The sequence below is a fragment of the Physella acuta genome, unplaced genomic scaffold (assembly GCF_028476545.2).
Source record: "Physella acuta isolate Inbredline_101_S28 unplaced genomic scaffold, ASM2847654v3 ptg001284l, whole genome shotgun sequence".
Taxonomy (NCBI): Eukaryota; Metazoa; Mollusca; class Gastropoda; family Physidae; genus Physella; species Physella acuta.
The window spans coordinates 1-17,385 of NW_026732799.1; the positions used below are offsets into that span (position 1 = coordinate 1).

Sequence of the window (17,385 nt, forward strand, 5' to 3'; positions counted from 1 at the left end):
AGATAGATAGATAGATAGATAGATAGATAGATAGATAGATAGATAGATAGATAGATAGATAGATAGATAGATAGATAGATAGATAGATAGATAGATAGATAGATAGATAGATAGATAGATAGATAGATAGATAGATAGATAGATAGATAGATAGATAGATAGATAGATAGATAGACAGACAGCGAAACTATTATATAGAATATTTTTTACTTAAGCTACACATAATTACCTTTAATGTGGTGTAATGGGTTTTGGGATAAGGGTCATCTTACATAGATAGTGGGGGACGGAGTAGTTGGGGTAGGGGATTATCTTACAACATAGACGGGCAACTCCTGCAAATATGGCTTTAGAGTTTGACCTTCGACATGACTTAATCCTCTGAAGCCCATGGGGAGAAGGGCTGTCACTACACCTCTCAACGGTTTGTTTGGGCAGTTCTCTTTAGTTGAGCCCACGTAAGCCCAGAAGCCCTTGTACAGTCCGTAGATAGACTTTATTGTATGGCCTCAATGGCAGAGGTACATGGCGGGTCTGGTGGGATTGAAAAACGGCATAAAATAAAAATTATGGCGAATAATTTATTTTAAAAAATCGTGTTTTGAATGCAACTCTGGTTAGAAGCTGCTAACGCCATTTCTCATGTTTTAACTCTATACACTCCTTGTCTTGAAATAGAAATGTCTTGTAATAACTCTACAATCTTGTCTTGAAATGGAAGTTCATTAACTCTACAATATCTTATTTTATTACAGAAGGGTTCCAGTGTTTCAAAGTATAGGCGTGTGGTGGTATTCTAAAGCCGGTGCCTAACAGTGACACCAACAGTACCTTGTTTAAAGTACATGACCCTCCCAACATCAATAGCACCAAGTACCAAGTTCTGTGAACAGTTAGTGGTACCAAAAGTGTCGAGACACCATTCCAGAAGTGATGACGTCATTAGAGTTTTCGCCCTCGTCACGTTGTGAGACAACTGAAAGTATCATTCAGCTGATGTAAGCAGCGTCGGTGCTGGAAGCATTATCCTAATCTTCCTATTGGTACCTAACCCTACCCCCCCCAGCCGGTACCTACCCCTACCCCCCCAGCCGGTACCTACCCCCCAGTGCCCCTGGCCTATGTTGTCATGAGCCTGGGGACACGAAGTTCCTGCAGGGATGCCCTACAAGTACCACACAGGATCCCTGCATCTCTCAGACCTGCCGTCTAGCCAGTGGATCCCTCCACTCCAACCCTCCATCCAGTGGATCCCTCCACTACAACCCTCTAACCAGTGGATCCCTCCAAGCTTAGAAGCATGCTCCACCGTGTGGACGCCCAGCCCGTCCACCGGTAGACGCCAGTGGATTCTGCCCAGCACCTCCCAGTGGATTCTGCCCAGCACCCCCCAGTGGATTCTGCCCAGCACCCCCCAGTGGATTCTGCCCAGCACCCCCCAGTGGATTCTGCCCAGCACCCCCCAGTGGCTACTGGTCCTTCTCCTGGAGTGCTCGCTGCCACTGATCCTATGGAATAAACGCCAGAGTCAGACGGCCGTGCGACTAGTGAATCTTGGAATTTTTACCTTCGTCTTCACTATGTTTCGTTCTAAACGGAAGGATAGCGCTATACGAGTAAGTTGATGCTTGTACTTTCTAATTCTGTCTTCACTATGTTTCGTTCTAAACGGAAGGATAGCGCTATACGAGTAAATTGATGCTTGTACTTTCTAATTCTGTCTTACTGCACGTTTTCTCAATTTTCTTACTGCAAATGTTGTCATTATGTTACTGCAATTGTTGCCATTATGTGTTACTTATCAAAATACACATGCTCTTTTGAGAAGATCATAGGACGCATGGTCTTTCAGGAATATAATATAACATGATCTTTTTAATAGGAAGATCACTGGACACTTCATTTTAGAAAGATCATGGGAAAAATTTACAATACAATTTTCAGACATAGGATAATCAAGACTCGCTTAGCAAACAAAAAACTCTAAACGTCTAAACCTAACCTAGCTAATCGGATGTAAGCTTAACCAGGTTAATCGGATATAAGCTTAACCCGAGTTGTCTAAACCTAACCTAGCTAATCGGGTGTAAACTTAACCAGGCTAGCCGCGTGTAAACTTAACCAGGCTAGCCGCGTGTAAACTTAACCAGGCTAGCCGCGTGTAAACTTAACCAGGCTAGCCGCGTGTAAACTTAACCAGGCTAGCCGCGTGTAAACTTAACCAGGCTAGCCGCGTGTAAACTTAACCAGGCTAGCCGCGCGTAAACTTAACCAGGCTAGCCGCGTGTAAACTTAACCACGCCTGTCTCGACCCCCCCCCCTGCATGTCTGGGCCACATTTAGCCCAACCGGAAGTCAGCTGGTGACGCGCGCATGTCTCGAGCTCCCTAAGTGACGAAAGTCAAGTTTGTGACATAGTCTGCGCCGAGTAATCTAATTTTAGAACCCGCCATCAGGAGAGATTCAATCACAGTTGTGGGGTAAAGAGGAGGGGTGGGTGGGGCTGTGGGGTAAGGGCATCCTTACAATTGGAGTCCCCTACTAGTTATTGCCCAAATTTGTCGATCTAAATATCATCATCATCACCATCATCTTCTTCATCATCATCATCATCATCATCATCATCATCATAATCATTATCATCATCATCATCATCATCATTATCATCATCATCATCATCATTATTTTTGCAGTCTCCTTGTCGGGTTTAAGGAATTATTCACACCTCTCCATCGTACGATTTAAATAAATAAATAAATAAATAAATAAATAAATAAATAAATAAATAAATAAATAAATAAATAAATAAATAAATAAATAAATATATATATATATATATATATATATATATATATATATATATATATATATATATATATATATATATATATATATATATATAGAGAGAGAGAGAGAGAGAGAGAGAGAGAGAGAGAGAGAGAATGTCATGAAGTACCCATGTAGCCTACCAACTGAGCCTATGGAACTTGTCATCAAGTACCCATGTAGCCTACCAACTGAGCCTATGGAACTTGTCATCAAGTACCCATGTAGCCTACCAACTGAGCCTATGGAACTTGTCATGAAGTACCCATGTAGCCTAAACATCGACAATCTACCCTACTTGCCCGGGTGTAAGGTCACACCTGCTATCCTTAATTGACCCCGACCTTGACCCGCAAGTCAGGAGGTTATCACCTTCATGTCGGTTTTGTTTATCTGTTGTTCGGCGCTGAGCAAGGAACTAATTGCTACCGCAATTTTCTCCCTCAATCTCGGGTGATTGCCCCTGATGCGGCAGTTATCCCCTTGAATTTTGGGTTAAAGCCCCTGCTCAGTTTGTTGCTTCTTTCTTCTATTGTAAGAAAATACGTAAGGAAGTGATGATAGGTGTATGTATGCCGACGGTGGGGTGTCTGTGGGGGTAGGCTTATGGTAGGTGGATGTATGCCAAGGGTGGTTAGTGTGTGGTGGGGCTGTGTGTGTGTGTGTGTGGGGGGGGGGTTAGGCTAATGATGGGTGGATGTATGCCGAGGGTGGGGATTGTGTAGGGGGTAGGGCGATTGTAGATGTATGTATTCTGAGGGTGGGGTGTGTATGGGGTGGGGTTGTGTGTGGGGGGGGAGAGCTGGGTGAGTTGTGGGGGGTGGGGTGATTGTAACAAATATATGTTATTAATGTTACTATAGACCCTGACTCTGTACAAGCGGGTGGTGAATGTCCTTATATCATTGCTAAGAAAGTTCATCACCCCCCTCCCTGTTCAATACAGTCACAGGTACACCCGAACACATCTGAGACAGCCACCATCTTTAGATACACGCTATACTTGTTTTTTTAAGTGTTGTTTTTCTGACGGAATGAAAATGTGTGTAATGGAAGAGATTACCACGGTGAAGACTCAACTAGGATGAGAGAAGGAATGCATTCGTTTATAAAACAAAGCGTACAATATAAGCAAAAATTAGAAGCGTACAGTTGAAACCGAAAATAGAAACGTGTGATTGAAGCATACAAAGGAAACATACTTTTACAACTCACAATAGAAGCTTACAATGGAAGTCTACAAAAACATTTTTTTTTCATTTTGCGCACGAACTCAAATTGGAAAAAATTCATTTCCCGTTTAACCGCAAAAAAGTGTCCATTTATAATTAGATTTAATTAGACGCAGCGCAAAAACGAACTGGCAAGTTAATTAAATAAGAACAAAATTAAACAATTTTCCAGTTAAATAATCACAGGGGGGCCTAGACGTATATTCCTTCACACTGATCATTAAATAAAGATAGCTTGAAGCCCGAATAAAAATCTCTTGATGTTATTAGCTAAAACCAAGGAACGAATCGATGGAGTATTCTAGATTCCGTAACGGCAAGATTAATGTTGGACAGAGAGACGTCAGAAGAAAGGGGCACAACTGTGGGTAAGGGGAGACTATCTCTTGATAATTGGGCAGACAACTCGCTCAGTGGGGGTCTGTGATCTGCATGGTCAAGCTAGTGTTTGTTCATCGTGACTTGAATAGTCGATGTTTAGCTGACTAAAATAGTCAATGTTTAGCTGACTAAAATAGCCGATGTTTAGCTGACTAAAATAGTCGATGTTTAGCTGACTAAAATAGTCGATGTTTAGCTGACTAAAATAGTCGATGTTTAGCTGACTAAAATAGTCGATGTTTAGCTGACTAAAATAGTCAATTTTTACCTAACTAAAATAGTTTAGCTACTAGAAAAGTAAATCTTTAGAAGACCAGAAAAGTAGATCTTAAGATGTATATTTTGACAACATTTAAAAAACCACATCCTTTAGGTTGGATCCCTGCCCACACCAAGTGAGGGGGTGTTTGGATCCCTGCCCACACCAAGTGAGGGGGTGTTTGGATCCCTGGCCACACCAAGTGAGGGGGTGTTTGGATCCCTGCCCACACCAAGTGAGGGGGTGTTTGGATCCCTGCCCACACCAAGTGAGGGGGTGTTTGGATCCCTGCCCACACCAAGTGAGGGGGTGTTTGGATCCCTGGCCACACCAAGTGAGGGGGTGTTTGGATCCCTGCCCACACCAAGTGAGGGGGTGTTTGGATCCCTGCCCACACCAAGTGAGGGGGTGTTTGGATCCCTGGCCACACCAAGTGAGGGGGTGTTTGGATCCCTGCCCACACCAAGTGAGGGGGTGTTTGGATCCCTGCCCACACCAAGTGAGGGGGTGTTTGGATCCCTGCCCACACCAAGTGAGGGGGTGTTTGGATCCCTGCCCACACCAAGTGAGGGGGTGTTTGGATCCCTGGCCACACCAAGTGAGGGGGTGTTTGGATCCCTGCCCACACCAAGTGAGGGGGTGTTAACAGTTTGACTTGACTGCATCCAAAACGCACATTGTGTTCTGTACATGCAGATTTTCTCCTCATAAACTCGTCTGGTCTTTAAAATGTTTTTTTTAATGTTTTTTTTTTTTTAATTTTTTACTGCACTTTAATGATTTTTTCCCTATGATTTTTAGCACTTTAATGATTTTTGAATTACGTCACATTTTGCCCAGAAGAAATCTGAAATAAAAAATGAAGAAGATGCTTGATCATGTTAGTTAGCAATTAAGCTTAAAAGAAACATGAACCTAACATGAAGTTTCGACTGTATTTTTAAAGTACATATCTTTAAAATAAAATCATCTGAGCGTTTGTGAAGGACTTTACTTATTTCTATCGTAAAATTGTCCTGAAGTTGGTCCTAGCCTCCATGTTGTCCTTGGTCCTAGCCTCCATGTTGTCCTTGTCCTAGTCTCCAGGCTGTCCTTGTCCTAGTCTAGCCACTGGCCTGTGAACTAGCTTTTACCGGGCACATGTGTGGATCTAGCCTTGACACTTGGTCTTGAGACTTGACCTTGTCGTGACATTTGACTTTGTCCTGCCACTTGACCTAGACGTGACACTTGATCTTGTCGTGACACTTGACCTAGACGTGACACTTGACCTTGTCCTGACACTTGACCGTGTCGTGACACTTGACCTAGACGTGACACTTGACCTAGACGTGACACTTGACCTAGACGTGACACGTGACCTTGTCGTGACACTTGACCTAGACGTGACACTTGACCTTGACGTGACATTTGACCTTGTCGTGATACTTGACCTAGACGTGACACTTGACCTAGACGTGACATCGTGTCTACCGTACTAAGGACTGGCCCTGATGTTCCATCTTTAGCCCAGTGAGTACCCACACTATTTGTCTGACCTCCTTCAAGTCCTCTGTAAGATTTGAGCAGCAACCTCCACGAGCGTGGGTGCTAGTTGGCACACTTCTATTCTTGCATCTACAGTTAAACAGGAATGTGACGAAAACATCCGTTTATTGCAACTATTTTTAAATGTTAGCTAAACGAATGTGACGTTTGAAAATACAACAGCGTTCATATCATTTTCACAAAAATTGGAAGCACAATTTAAATCAGACAGTTCAAAACTTGCTGAATTCTAGACAAAATGAAGACCCCTCCTATTAAACTAAAAACCCAGACTGAATAAAGACCCCTACCACCAAACGGGGTCTAACGGAAACCTCTGCCCTTCCTCTGCTTGTTCTGCCATCCCCCTTCTGCCTCGCTGCCTTACACATATGCCTCGTCACGTTCATGGCATTCATGTCTTCAAGAAATAAGCTGAGCTGTCTCGCCTCTTTAAAGGCATCACTTGTCTGCCCTTCATCAACATACAGACACAAGGCCTACATCAACACACAGACACACAGACAAACAGACACACAGACACACAGACACACAGACACACAGACATACAGACACACAGACACACAGACACACTGACACACAGACACACAGACACACAGCCTACATCAACATACAGACACACGGCCTACATCAACATACAGACACACGTCCTACATCAACATACAGACACACGGCCTACATCAACATACAGACACACAGACACACGGCCTACATCAACATACAGACACACGTCCTACATCAACATACAGACACACGTCCTACATCAACATACAGACACACGTCCTACATCAACATACAGACACACGTCCTACATCAACATACAGACACACAGACACACGGCCTACATCAACATACAGACACACAGACACACGTCCTACATCAACATACAGACACACGTCCTACATCAACATACAGACACACAGACACACGGCCTACATCAACATACAGACACACAGACACACGGCCTACATCAACATACAGACACACAGACACACGTCCTACATCAACATACAGACACACGGCCTACATCAACACACAGACACACAGACACACGTCCTACATCAACATACACATACTCACGGCTTCAGCCTGTCAAATGTTCGCTAACTCCTCTCTCTATATTGGCGCTCACGATCGATTTAAAGTCTGAAAGCCGCGTCAAGGTCACGTCCTTCCGCTGCTTGCTTCTGATTGGTTTGTTTTTCAACTTCCTGTCTGACACTCCTGATAATTGAAGCTCTCCTTTAATCGTTAGCCCTATTAACTGCCAATTAAATTTTAATTTCTAATTACCAAAGAGATCACGTAACAACATAGGCTGCCGGATTGTTCTAGCACAAGGGAGTAGGGCGACCTTTTACTACAAGTAGGTCATAGAAAGGTGTCAGAAGACAGGTGTGTCTGACAGGTGGGTCAGTAGACAAGTGTGTTAATAGACATGTGGGTCTGCAGACAGGTGTCTTAGTAGACAGGTGTGTCAGACAGGTATGTAGACAGGTGTGTATGTAGACAGGTGTGTCAGACAGGTGTGAATGTAGACAGGTGTGTATGTAGACAGGTGTGAATATAGACAGGTGTGTATGTAGACAGGTGTGTATGTAGACAGGTGTGTATGTAGACAGGTGTGTATGTAGACAGGTGTGTATGTAGACAGGTGTGAATGTAGACAGGTGTGTATGTAGACAGGTGTGTATGTAGACAGGTGTGTATGTAGACAGGTGTGTATGTAGACAGGTGTGAATATAGACAGGTGTGAATGTAGACAGGTGTGTATGTAGACAGGTGTGAATATAGACAGGTGTGAATGTAGACAGGTGTGTATGTAGACAGGTGTGTATGTAGACAGGTGTGTATGTAGACAGGTGTGAATATAGACAGGTGTGAATGTAGACAGGTGTGAATGTAGACAGGTGTGAATGTAGACAGGTGTGTATGTAGACAGGTGTGTATGTAGACAGGTGTGTATGTAGACAGGTGTGAATATAGACAGGTGTGAATGTAGACAGGTGTGAATGTAGACAGGCGTGTATGTAGACAGGTGTGTATATAGACAGGTGTGAATATAGACAGGTGTGAATATAGACAGGTGTGAATATAGACAGGTGTGTATGTAGACAGGTGTGAATGTAGACAGGTGTGAATATAGACAGGTGTGAATATAGACAGGTGTGTATGTAGACAGGTGTGTATATAGACAGGTGTGAATATAGACAGGTGTGAATATAGACAGGTGTGAATATAGACAGGTGTGTATGTAGACAGGTGTGAATGTAGACAGGTGTGAATATAGACAGGCGTGTATGTAGACAGGTGTGTATATAGACAGGTGTGTATGTAGACAGGTGTGAATGTAGACAGGTGTGAATATAGACAGGTGTGAATATAGACAGGTGTGTATGTAGACAGGTGTGAATGTAGACAGGTGTGTATGTAGACCGGTGTGAATGTAGACAGGTGTGAATGTAGACAGGTGTATCTGTAGACAGGTGTGAATGTAGACAGGTGTGAATGTAGACAGGTGTGAATGTAGACAGGTGTGTATGTAGACAGGTGTGAATGTAGACAGGTGTGAATGTAGACAGGTGTGAATGTAGACAGGTGTGAATATAGACAGGTGTGAATGTAGACAGGTGTATCTTTAGACAGGTGTGTATGTAGACAGGTGTGTATGTAGACAGGTGTGAATATAGACAGGTGTGAATGTAGACAGGTGTATATGTAGACAGGTGTGAATGTAGACAGGTGTGAATGTAGACAGGTGTGTATGTAGACAGGTGTGTATGTAGACAGGTGTGAATATAGACAGGTGTGAATGTAGACAGGTGTGAATGTAGACAGGCGTGTATGTAGACAGGTGTGTATATAGACAGGTGTGAATATAGACAGGTGTGAATGTAGACAGGTGTGAATATAGACAGGTGTGAATGTAGACAGGTGTATCTTTAGACAGGTGTGTATGTAGACAGGTGTGTATGTAGACAGGTGTGAATATAGACAGGTGTGAATGTAGACAGGTGTGTATGTAGACAGGTGTGAATGTAGACAGGTGTGAATGTAGACAGGTGTGAATGTAGACAGGTGTGTATGTAGACAGGTGTGTCAGACAGGTGTGAATGTAGACAGGTGTGAATGTAGACAGGTGTGAATGTAGACAGGTGTGAATGTAGACAGGTGTGAATGTAGACCGGTGTGAATGTAGACAGGTGTGAATGTAGACAGGTGTGAATGTAGACAGGTGTGAATGTAGACAGGTGTGAATATAGACAGGTGTGAATATAGACAGGTGTGAATGTAGACCGGTGTTAGTGTATGTAAAAAGAAGTAGTTTTTTTAAATTTTGTTCTTGCCCGGTCGTGGACCCCTAAACGTCATCTGCTCACTCCTCCGACTCCCTCCCCCACCGGTAGTGGACCCCTAAGAGGCATAGTCCCACTCCCCCCACCCCCCCCCCCCCCGGATCTCTGGGTTCAGAGACATTGTAGTCCCGACGCAGCGCCAGACTTTACCCGCTTACAACATAAGACCCGGGGGGTGGGGGTGGGAGTGGAGACTTTACCCGCTTACAACATAACACCAGGGGTGAGGGTGGGAGTGGTGACTTTACCCGCTTACAACATAAGACCAGGGGTAGGGGTGGGAGTGGTGGCCTTTAATTTACCGAATAGAAAAAGAAAATTAAAACAAATTAAAAACGAATGCATGAGCTTAGCTGCTAATTGTAGCGTCAATCCAACGCACGGAGTGTTCAAAGCAAAACATTGTCGAGACGATTTTAAATTGGATATTGTTATTACCCGGCTTCACACGATTGGTTCAATCAATAATTTTGTATTTTCTAGCTTGGAATTCAATTGAAAACACCAGAAATAGGTGAGGCGTTACAAGGACATTTTTATCCACCCCATAACATGGGCGTGGGGGGGGGGGGTGCTTTTCTGTTGTTTTTTTCTAGCACCGGGTTGCTAAAGACCATCATAGCCACTGTTTTGTCAGATGACCTCTAGAACCGCTGTTGGGAGGGGTGTCCCTACACCCTACACCCCAATACCACACACCTACGGCACTTCCATTGAATGACATGTTTATCGTCAAGTTTTGTATAACGACATCTTGTTACCGGTGAAGGAGGCGTGGATGGTGTGTGTGGGGGGGAGGTTGTGTGTGTGTGGGGGGGGGGTTGTGTGATGTGTGTGTGTATGTGGTTGGGTATTGTGAGTGTGTGGGTGGTTGTGTGTGTGGATGGTGTATGTGTGTGGTGTGTGTAAGGGGTTGTGTGTGTGGTGTGTGTATATGGTTGGGTATTGTGAGTGTGTGTGTGGTGTGTTTGTGTAAATATAAATGGCAACAACATAGACACAAACTGTCGATTCAGCATTTAAAACCGTTAAATGAAACACGTGTTCTCCCTTCGGACCGTCAAGGGTGGGGGGGGGGGGGGTCTAAAAAAATCACGACAGAAACATCTAGAAACAAAACTAGATAACTTTTATTGTAGCAGAATAAAACAAGACTAGATAGAGAAGATAAATCAATGACTGCTAGGGGAGATAACATTTTAATAGGGGAGATAACAGCTTAATAAGGGAGATAACACCCAATTCACGAAGCTAGCCATTTATTGTTAGGCTATACTGACATCAGAACTGACTGTTATTCTTTTAAATACAGACACATGACAGATGTAGGCTACAGATGTAGGCTACAACTGTACACTGCAATCATCAGTTTTAGTTTAGCCAAGGTTCTGTTGTCTTATTCTACAACATACAAAATATAAGTTGATATTTCACATACATTTTTTAAGTCAATTCCAGTAAATATTTCACATATAGTTACAAGTCCACACCAGTGAATATTTGACACGCATCTTTAAGATGTAGAAAGGTGGTTTATTTTTATCGCGCGATAGTAAACCTGGATGACAGGAAGAAATACATACCTGCATTAACCTGACAGGTAGAGACAGCCAACTGCAACTGACAGGTAGACACAACTACCTGCATTAAACTGACAGGTAGACACAACTACCTGCATTAACCTGACAGGTAGACACAACTACCTGCATTAACCTGACAGGTAGACACAACTACCTGCATTAACCTGACAGGTAGACACAGCCAACTGCAGCTAACAGGTAGACACAACTACCTGCATTAGCCTGACAGGTAGAGACAGCCAACTGCAACTGACAGGTAGATACAACAACCTGCAACTGACAGGTAGACAAAACTACCTGCATTAAACTGACAGCCTCGCAACCCCCACCCCCAAATGACACTTTGTTTTCCAACACAGCCACACACCACAAATAGAAAAGGTTTGAGTTCTGCTAGAACACCACACACTCACATGTTAGAAACATCGCGGCAAATGTCACTCGTATTGACAGATTGTCGCAGGTTAATGTCACATTTGTCATTAAATAAAAACAGCGTCACGCGTCAACAAACCAATCAAAACGTGACGTCACTATCCTGGTTATTCGTACTGAAATCCCCAGTATATTGTCGCTCTTACTGAGAGTTATTCCCCTCGGTACTGGGGAGTTATTCCTCTTGTTGTAAGAGAGTTATTCCCCTTTTGTTAGAGAGTTATTCCCCTTGTTGTTGGAGTTATACCCCTTGTTTCTGAAGTTATTCCCCTTGTTGCTGGAGAGGTTATGGTCCTGTCACAAGAAGACTTCAGGTTGTACAGAAGGATCAAATGCACCAGAAACTCCGGACAAAAACGTGCTAGGTCTGTGACGTCACGCGCAAATGTCGAGTCAATAGAGCGGTGTCACGCCGCGAGATTGTTGTCACGTCAATCGTGATCTGTCACGGCGATGGCGACATTCCAGGCGAGACAAGGGAGAAAACCCGCGAACAAGGGGGGCAACTAGTGTGGACAAATCTGGGACATCAGGACCCGCCTGTGATCAGTGGCTGATTGAATTCCAGCCCGCCTGGTCGACACCTTCTGGTCGAGTTAAGGCTGGCCGCACTTCTGGGGGCGTTGGTGCTTTCTGGTGCTCGGTACTGTCTGCTGGTCGAGTTAAGGCTGACCACACTTCTGGGGGCGTTGGTGCTTTCTGGTGCTCGGTACTGTCTGCTGGTCGAGTTAAGGCTGACCACACTTCTGGGGGCGTTGGTGCTTTCTGGTGCTTTCTGGTGCTCGGTACTGTCTGCTGGGTCTTTTGTCTTGGTTGTTGTGTCTTGTGTCTTGGTTCTTGTGTCTTGTCTTTGTTGTTGTGTCTTCACTCTTGTGTCTTGTGTGTTGGTTGTTGTGTGTTGGTTGTTGTGTCTTGGTTGTTGTGTCTTGGTTGTTGTGTGTTGGTTGTTGTGTGTTGGTTGTTGTGTCTTGGTTGTTGTGTGTTGGTTGTTGTGTCTTGGTTGTTGTGTCTTGGTTGTTGTGTCTTGGTTGTTGTGTCTTGGTTGTTGTGTGTTGGTTGTTGTGTCTTGGTTGTTGTGTGTTGGTTGTTGTGTCTTGGTTGTTGTGTGTTGGTTGTTGTGTCTTGGTTGTTGTGTGTTGGTTGTTGTGTCTTGGTTGTTGTGTCTTGGTTGTTGTGTCTTGGTTGTTGTGTGTTGGTTGTTGTGTCTTGGTTGTTGTGTGTTGGTTGTTGTGTCTTGGTTGTTGTGTGTTGGTTGTTGTGTCTTGGTTGTTGTGTGTTGGTTGTTGTGTCTTGGTTGTTGTGTCTTTTCTGTGTCTCAAATCTTGAGAGAGTGTGTTTTCAGCAATTACAGACGGTAGTGACGTCCAAATCACCAACTGACGTCCACCAACTGACGTCCACCAACTGACGTCCACCAACTGACGTCCACCAACTGACGTCCACCAACTGACGTCCACCATCTGACGTCCACCAACTGACGTCCAAATCACCAACTGACGTCCAACTCACCAACTGACGTCCACCAACTGACGTCCAACTCACCAACTGACGTCCAACTCACCAACTGACGTCCACCAACTGACGTCCACCATCTGACGTCCACCAACTGACGTCCACCAACTGACGTCCAAATCACCAACTGACGCCCACCAACTGACGTCCACCAACTGACGTCCACCAACTGACGTCCAACTCACCAACTGACGTCCAACTCACCAACTGACGTCCACCAACTGACGTCCACCAACTGACGTCCACCAACTGACGTCCAACTCACCAACTGACGTCCAAATCACCAACTGACGCCCACCAACTGACGTCCACCAACTGACGTCCACCAACTGACGTCCACCAACTGACGTCCAACTCACCAACTGACGTCTAACAAACCAACACGTCAACCTTACCCACAGAAATACCACAGATACAGTAATGTCTATCAGACAACCGACGTCCAATAAACTTACAATCATAACAACACATTTACTCTAGTTCTGCGTCTGCTTCATATAACCCGCCACCACCAACAAACTTACAATCATAACGACACATTTACTGTAGTTCTGCGTCTGCTTCATTTAACCCGCCATCGACTTATTCTTCCAAATATCGAGTCATTAAAATGGCTTAAATTAAGTACATGACCAAATTAACTTAATTAGCAATAGAAACAACACTAATAAATCCCCGATTCGTCACCCATCTACCATCATTGGTTCGCTTTGTTTGTCTACACTGTATGAATCTTTTGAAATGGTTGTTACAGATGGTTTCTACATACGTGAAGGGATGTGTAGAACTGTTACATACAACCCGAACATACAGTTCTGTAAATCAATACAGAGTGGCCCGCCCCTGGCGCCGAGCCAGAATTGAGAGACACAGTCGCAGAAAATTGTTCTCGTTCAAGGCAGCCAATCAAAAAATAGATTTCTAAAAGTTTTTTTTTTTGCCCAGCAGATCTTGGCGTATTTAGATATAGAAATGTTCAGCTATGGGCCTCTTTAAACAGGGGAGAGGGGGTCTGGGAGCCAGGAGGATGTACATGTGTGAGCCTCTTTAGGCATGGGGGTCAGGGGGGTGTACGTGGGGGGGGGGGGGGGCTTCTTTAGACAGGGGTGTCAGAGGGGGGTCTGTGGGTCAGGGGGATGTACATGTGTGGGCCTCTTTAGTCAGGGATGTATACATGTTTGAGTCTCTTTAGGTATGGGGTCAGGGGGCTGTACGTGTGTGTGGGGGGTTCCTTAGACAGGGGGGTCAGGGGTGTGTACATTTGTGGGCCTTTTCATGGATCGATTGGTGTCTTTAGAGACTGGTGTACGCACACGAAAGTTCCGACAGAGCATTGACGTAAATGTTTACAGACAGAGAGAGAGAGAGAGAGAGAGAGAGAGAGAGAGAGAGAGAGAGAGAGAGAGAGAGAGAGAGAGAGAGAGAGAGAGAGAGTAGGCGTTTAGAATTGTTAGAATAAAGAATGGGCGCTTAGAAATTTTCGGATATAGAATGGACGTTTAGCTCTGTATAGATCTATAGACGCCTTAAAAAAGTGTAAGTGTATGGGATTTTTAAGACATAGCCGGCGTCCGACAAGTTTTAACCAAATCAAATGATCGATCTATCGACCTAATAAATCACATGTCAACATAACAAATGGCCTGTCAACATAAAGGATGTTAGTTTATCAGAAAGTTTCGAGCGAATTTTCTTCTTCCTATTCTGTTCTCATACCCCTGCCCTGCAGAAATACGCTGTCTAAGCTAAACCCAGTAGGCGAAGAGTTTAACGTTAAACCGTACAACTCTCTTGATTATTTTCTACCTCCACATTCCGTATCAGTACGCAAGGGACTTCTTTTCTAGCAGGAAATGACGTCAGAGAACCACTGGTTAGAAACTATCAACAAATTAACTCCAACGGAGCATGTCGCCGTAATGACGTCATTTGTTGGTTTGTCTTCAGTCGAGCCAATCACAACGGTCCCTCTTGAGGCGGGTCATTCGGTGCACCAAACCGTTTCCTACCACAGGCGCACACTTCAACGAAAAGGTGGCTGGTACTTTGATCAGAGGAAAAAAAATAGCGGGGGTAGGTTTATTTTATAATTGTTTCAGAGCTGGTTGAAGAAATCCACAATTTTAAAATTATCGTTCATAGAGATTCGTACCGTGAATGTAAACATAACCCTACCCCCCTCTCCCACCTCCTCTCCTCACCCCTCCCCCCTTCCCCCCCCCCCCCCCCCCCCCGTGAGTTTGGAAGATGTTTTCCTAGCTCTTCACCGAAGCCGTATGGGACGTGGCTGTGTGGATCTGTGGCTTAATCACACACACACACACATTTGATGCCGTTCAATTAAGAGCGAATCTGTGCTAGGCCACGTCTTTAAACCTCATGTTTGATCGTTATCGTCAAAAAGATTAATTAATTAGCCCAATTGTTTTCTCGACCGAATTCCGTTAGATGGCGTGGTTGTAGAAGTTGAGTTGGATGGCGTGGTTGTAAAAGTTTAGTTGGATGGCGTGGTTGTAAAAGTTGAGTTGGATGGCGTGGTTGTTAAAGTTTAGTTGGATGGCGTGGTTGTAAAAGTTTAGTTGGATGGCGTGGTTGTAAAAGTTTAGTTGGATGGCGTGGTTGTAAAAGTTGAGTTGGATGGCGTGGTTGTTAAAGTTTAGTTGGATGGCGTGGTTGTAAAAGTTTAGTTGGATGGCGTGGTTGTAAAAGTTTAGTTGGATGGCGTGGTTGTAAAAGTTTAGTTGGGATTTGTTTAATTCTTGTCTAACAACCTCACGCGGTGTCTGAGTCTACCCAGCCAGAATAGATATCTGGCATGAATTGTGAGAAAATATATCTAGCTGTGTTTCGATCTTAAAATGAATCTAGAATATTTGAATATGACAGTCTGTGTGGTGGGGAGCTAGAGATTTGATTGCTAACTCCAAAACTCCAGAGTTCGGACCCCCGAGAAGATGAGGCTTTAGCTGGGGAAAACTGTTCCTCAAACAACTGCTGCCTAGCAGCTTGTTTGTAGATGAAAAAAGCCATGGAAGCAAATCCAAAAAGAAAAGCAGACTGAATCGCTTTCAACCGATCTTTTGGCCACTAGACACGTGACCACAAGTCGCGAGCAGCAGGTCATGTGACCTATCACAAGAAGGTACCAAGGGGAGAATCAGGCACAATTGCAGTAAGTTATTCCGTGACGCGGACATTTACTTGCAATAGTGCATAATTTTAAAATCTTCTTTTCATACACAAACAGGTAAACAATATTTATAGACAAAACAATTAATTAAAACTTAATAAAACGAAACTTGTAATAAGTTACCTGTGTGTCGTTTGTCGAAGAAAATTTTATTTCGCTGTTTTTGTGTTTTGGTGGTTATTTTTAACCTCACTACGTTGTTCCAAAATTTCCTGCTATTGAGGAACCCCACTCCCCCACCCCAATCCCCACCAGCCCCCACCCCACCCACAGACACTCGACCTATGTCCACAGATATAGCTTCAGAATATACTTGGCTAGCTTTACCATGGACTCATGGGCCTGTCAATCTCCTCTAACTGACAGATTTCTTCAGACTTAGAAGGAAAAGCTGAATGTTTTTGTTTTAACGATTTAAAGTTTTTGACCAAATTGCGGAAAAGTTTTTTAATCGGATCAAATAAGCGAAAGTAATTTCAGCAAAAAGTATAAACTTTCTGAATGCAAAAAGTTTGAAATAAAACGTGAAATATGTAGCTGGAGCTGACTTAAAGTTCAATTCCATCAGAGAAACTTCCCCACCCCCTCCCCACGACGACAAGGTCAGGTTCCTGACGTGGATCTTCAAGTACCTTCGAGATAACCGCCATACTTAATGACGTCATAACCGTGAGTTTAGTTAATATCGTTCACCTCGAGTAGGCGCAGACGTTTTTTTTTCACGCGTGCGTTTGGTGTGGCTGATCTAGTTGTATACCAGTTGCAACTGTTGTTCATGAAAGGGTCAAATAAACTGGGTCGGATGAGTCAATCAAATGAACTTATCAAAAGAACGGGTTAAATAAACGGGTCAAAAGAACGGGTTAAATAAACGGGTCAAAAGAACGGCTCAAATGAACGGGTCAAATCAACAAGTCAAATGAACTGGGTCGGATGAAATGGTCAAACGAACTGGTCAAATGAACTGGGTCGGATGAACGGAGCCACAGAGGCCATCAACCAATATCAGGCTTATCTGTACGATCCACATCCCGCCATCTTTATCAGGGGCAGACAAGTATGCCCA

The 17,385-nt window shown here is 44.0% G+C and overlaps 1 protein-coding gene across 1 annotated transcript in view; it reads left to right on the forward strand.

Moving 5' to 3' along the window:
- Nucleotides 1-1,464: 1,464 nt before the first annotated feature.
- Nucleotides 1,465-17,385, forward strand: part of LOC131958020 (uncharacterized) — a 63,228-nt gene continuing 47,307 nt past the window's right edge. The window contains exon 1 of the mRNA XM_059322904.1: nt 1,465-1,616. Coding sequence (XP_059178887.1) covers nt 1,581-1,616 — 36 coding nt within the window. The 5' untranslated portion in view covers nt 1,465-1,580. The remainder of the gene's footprint in view (nt 1,617-17,385) is intronic.